At 39.4% G+C, this 4,811-nt stretch overlaps 1 protein-coding gene across 1 annotated transcript in view; it reads left to right on the top strand.

Moving 5' to 3' along the window:
- Positions 1-1,402: 1,402 nt before the first annotated feature.
- The window catches only part of LOC107712173 (uncharacterized), a gene marked incomplete at its 5' end in the record, with an annotated part of 36,838 nt that continues 33,429 nt past the window's right edge, over positions 1,403-4,811 (top strand). The window contains 2 exons of the mRNA XM_016517327.1: positions 1,403-1,516; positions 2,425-2,739. Of these exons, the coding sequence (XP_016372813.1) occupies positions 1,403-1,516; positions 2,425-2,739 (429 nt within the window). The remainder of the gene's footprint in view (positions 1,517-2,424; positions 2,740-4,811) is intronic.

The raw sequence follows: 4,811 nt of genomic DNA, 5'->3' as shown, positions 1-4,811 counted from the left end.
GTTTATAGTGTTTGTTATAGATCAGACACATTCATAATGACTGTCATTATCGTTACAGTATCAGATCGTCACTCAGGTTATATTGCACTGATGTTTATAGTATTTGTTATAGATCAGACACATTCATAATGACCGTTTTTCTTTATCGTTACAGTATCAGATCTTCACTCAAGTTATATAGCACTGATGTTTATAGTGTTAGTTATAGATCAGACACATTCATAATGACCATCTGTCTTTATCATTACAGTATCAGATCTTCACTCAAGTTATATAGCACTGATGTTTATAGTGTTAGTTATAGATCAGACACATTCATAATGACCATCTGTCTTTATCATTACAGTATCAGATCTTCACTCAAGTTATATAGCACTGATGTTTATAGTGTTAGTTATAGATCAGACACATTCATAATGACCATCTGTCTTTATCATTACAGTATCAGATCTTCACTCAAGTTATATAGCACTGATGTTTATAGTGTTAGTTATAGATCAGACACATTCATAATGACCATCTGTCTTTATCATTACAGTATCAGATCTTCACTCAAGTTATATAGCACTGATGTTTATAGTGTTAGTTATAGATCAGACACATTCATAATGACCATCTGTCTTTATCATTACAGTATCAGATCTTCACTCAAGTTATATAGCACTGATGTTTATAGTGTTAGTTATAGATCAGACACATTCATAATGACCATCTGTCTTTATCATTACAGTATCAGATCTTCACTCAAGTTATATAGCACTGATGTTTATAGTGTTAGTTATAGATCAGACACATTCATAATGACCATCTGTCTTTATCATTACAGTATCAGATCTTCACTCAAGTTATATAGCACTGATGTTTATAGTGTTAGTTATAGATCAGACACATTCATAATGACCATCTGTCTTTATCATTACAGTATCAGATCTTCACTCAAGTTATATAGCACTGATGTTTATAGTGTTAGTTATAGATCAGACACATTCATAATGACCATCTGTCTTTATCATTACAGTATCAGATCTTCACTCAAGTTATATAGCACTGATGTTTATAGTGTTAGTTATAGATCAGACACATTCATAATGACCATCTGTCTTTATCATTACAGTATCAGATCTTCACTCAAGTTATATAGCACTGATGTTTATAGTGTTAGTTATAGATCAGACACATTCATAATGACCATCTGTCTTTATCATTACAGTATCAGATCTTCACTCAAGTTATATAGCACTGATGTTTATAGTGTTAGTTATAGATCAGACACATTCATAACGACTGTCTGTCTTTATTGTTACAGTATCAGATCTTCACTCAGGTTATGTAGCACTGATGTTTATAGTGTTTGTTATAGATCAGACACATTCATAATGACCATCTGTCTTTATCATTACAGGTTCAGGTGTGTCTCCAGGTGCTGTAGCAGGAATATTTGTTGTTTTCCTGCTGGTGATTGTAATTGTTGTTTTTTACTATCGCCGCAAGATCTCTGAACTACAAATAAGAATATGTAAGTATTACAATTGATACATCATGAGAAAAATAATTTATTGTGGTTTAGTAGAGTGTAAATGTATAATATGATTTTTCACCGTCAGTAGTTCTACTGTTTTACAAGTTCTGTTTGTGATTGATTTAGCGCAATGAATGCGTGAATGTGGGCAGGACTAAAGAGGCAATGATGTAGAAGTAGGTGTTGATTATCTTCTGCAGAGGCGGTCTTTTGTCACACTATTACATCATACTGAGACAAAATCCGAAACGACTCGTTTTGTCGGCTTGCTTTCAATAAAAGCAGCTTTTGGACTAACAAGGAAGTTTTGAGTTCTGAAACTTACACTTTTATAGTACAATGACCTCTTAGGGCCGTGACGCATCAAGCTGATGGTTAGCCGTCGGGCTAGGTTTTTGCGGTGTGTTCGACACATCGGCAGGAGTTCTCCCAATCTGGGTTGGGGCTGTCGGTGAGAGAAATCACTCTGATTGGCTGTTCAGTTTAGTAAATGGAAGCGTGCACAAGGATAAAAGCGAAAGTGATGAAAGCAAGCAAAGAAGTCATGATCGCAGAGACAGAAGGCTGTTCAAATTTTTAAATCATCTTACCTAAGCTTTTTAATACAAGAACATTTGAGCCGCCTGAAATTAAGAAAGTGCACAGCATGATCGATATTCAAAAAGTATGCGCTGCTTTGTTTACCGTTTGTATATCTGCAGTCCTTATTTCCGTTTTTTGAATGACGAATATAGACAATTGATACCTGCTGATTTAGATGGTTATTTCCTTGCACTCGGGCGGGACCATGTCTGTCAAACACGTATAAGTATTAATAAGTGTCATCTGTGATAAAAATATAATGTATGACTCATTTACTATATCAAAGTCTTCTCAAGTCATTGATGATTTGTGTGCAGTGAAAGATGAAAAGAAGACTGTGATAGTGAAGATGGGAGATGATGTCACACTTCACACTGATGCTGATATAGAGGCAGAAGATCAGATCCTCTGGACATATGAAGCTCAAGATGCTCGTATCGCTGAATTCAGAGAAGGGACCAGAGAGACATTTGATGGTGCTGATGGGAGATTCACAGACAGACTGATGCTGGATGAGACTGGATCCCTGACCATCAGAAACATTGAATTTGGACACGCTGGAGTCTATATACTACAGATCAAGCACTGCCACAGAGGAAGTTGGCCCTCATACAAAAGATTCACTGTTATGGTCAATGGTGAGCATCTCCTGTCTTTTAGTGTAATAATGATCACGGTTTGAGTTGAATTACTGAAATAAATGAACTTTTCCACGACATTCTAATTTATTGAGATGCACCTGTATATATATATATTTTTTTTCTGCAGGTAATTCTGCTTGAAAGGCTAAATGTTCAGACTCCATTCAGAGTTTCTTTAGATCATTTCAGTCTTCAATGTGTGTCTGTTGGTGGTTTTTATACGCCAACATATACAGTCATGGCCAAATGTTTTGGCAGTGACAAATTTTGTGTTTTGCAAAGTTTGCTGCTTAAAGGGGTCATATGATGTTGCTAAAAAGAACATTATTTTGTGTATTTGGTGTAATGAAATGTGTTTATGCGGTTTAAGGTTCAAAAAACACATTATTTTCCACATACTGTACATCATTGTTTCTCCTCTATGCCCCGCCTTTCTGACGGTCTGAAAAGCGAGGTGTGCTCTGATTGGCCAGCTATCCAGTGCGTTGTGATTGGCCGAATACCTCAAGTGTGTGACGGAAATGTTACGCCCCTTGCCATACTGTGATGCCCTGTCCGGCCGGAGCGTAACATTAAACCATGTCTGCATTTGTGATCTGAGAAATTACAAAAAACAAGGTGCTACTCTACACTTCCCAAAACTCGTGTTTGAATCATCAGAGGCAAATTCTTTAAATATAAAAAACGTACTTACAGCCAGCATTGTAGTCTACTCTACCAGGATCAGTAAACAGTCCTCCATAAAATGCGCTGGACACATCTGAATATTTGGGTTGAAGTGTTCTGGAACAGTGTTGTAAATACAACTTAACCAATGATTTCCAGTCGTGTCCTGTTTTGGAAGGCCAAACAAAGTAGTTTCGCTTTCACAACGAAACACATCGTCACACGCGGCGGTGGGCTAGAGTGAGCAGCGGCGGCGACCTAGAGTGAGCAGAGGCCGGGGGCTAGAGTGAGGAACGGCCGGTGGGCTGAGTGAGAGGAGGCCGGTGAGCTTGCGAATGGCGTGGCCGGCGGATTCGACGAAGGAGCGGCCGGCGGGCTTGCGGCAACCACATGTGACGACCCCGGACTGGACTCCGCTTCGTCCACAGTGAAAGCCGATCCGGCGATCCACAGCGCCAAGATGATGTATTTCCTCAGCTTCGTCCACGGTGAAAGCCGATCCGGCGATCCACAGCACTAAGTTGATGTATTTCCCTCAGCGACCAGCACAGATCAGCTCTGGCATGACGAAGCGGATATCATCCTCTTTTGGAAGGCCAACCAAAGTAGTTTCGCTTTCACAATGAAACAGTGTCTCCACGGCATGGCGGCGGCGGCAGAGAAAGGAAAAATTGAAATCGCATCATATGACCCCTTTAAGCTTTTGTGGTGTTCATTCACATTGTTTCTAGATTATTATGTAGAGTGATCAGATGCATTTTAGACAATTGCTAAAAGCTTAATTGGCCAAAAAATGAACTTTTCACAATAAAACAAATTTCACTGTTTTTTGATCCTAACACAAAATGACTAGCTAACATTAATTGACTAATCATATCAGCAGCACATGTGAAAGTGTGAATGAGTACTAGTCAGGTGAAATCACTATCATACTAATTAGATTGTAAGAGCAGACTGATTGCTATAAAAGGAGGGAAGAAGCGCTTCCAATCATTGTGTTCTTGTTAGCAATGGTTACCCCCAAAGAAACACGTGCAGCCATCATCGCTTTGCATCAAAATAGCCTCACATGCAGGGAAACCGCTACAAAGAATATTGCCCCTGAAAGAAGCATTTACCGGCTCATCAAGAACTTGAAGGAGAGAGGTTGGACTGCAGTGAAGAAGTCTTCAGGACGTCCCAGAGTGTCAAGCAAGCGCCAGGACCGTCTCCTCCCGAGGAGTCAGCTATGGAATCGTGTCACCTCCAGTGCAGAGCTTGCTCAGGAATGGCAGCAGGTTAGTGTGAGAGCATCTGCACGCACAGTGAGGCCAAGACTTTTCTACAACGGCCTAGTGTCAAGAAGGGTCAAGTCAAGTCACCTTTATTTATATAGCGCTTTTAACAATACAGATTGTGTCAAA

The sequence above is a fragment of the Sinocyclocheilus rhinocerous genome, unplaced genomic scaffold (genome assembly GCF_001515625.1).
Source record: "Sinocyclocheilus rhinocerous isolate Xijiao unplaced genomic scaffold, SAMN03320098_v1.1 scaffold748, whole genome shotgun sequence".
NCBI lineage: Eukaryota > Metazoa > Chordata > Actinopteri > Cypriniformes > Cyprinidae > Sinocyclocheilus > Sinocyclocheilus rhinocerous.
The sequence above is the reverse complement of the archived record's forward strand: the minus strand, read 5'-3'. Positions and strand labels throughout refer to the sequence as shown.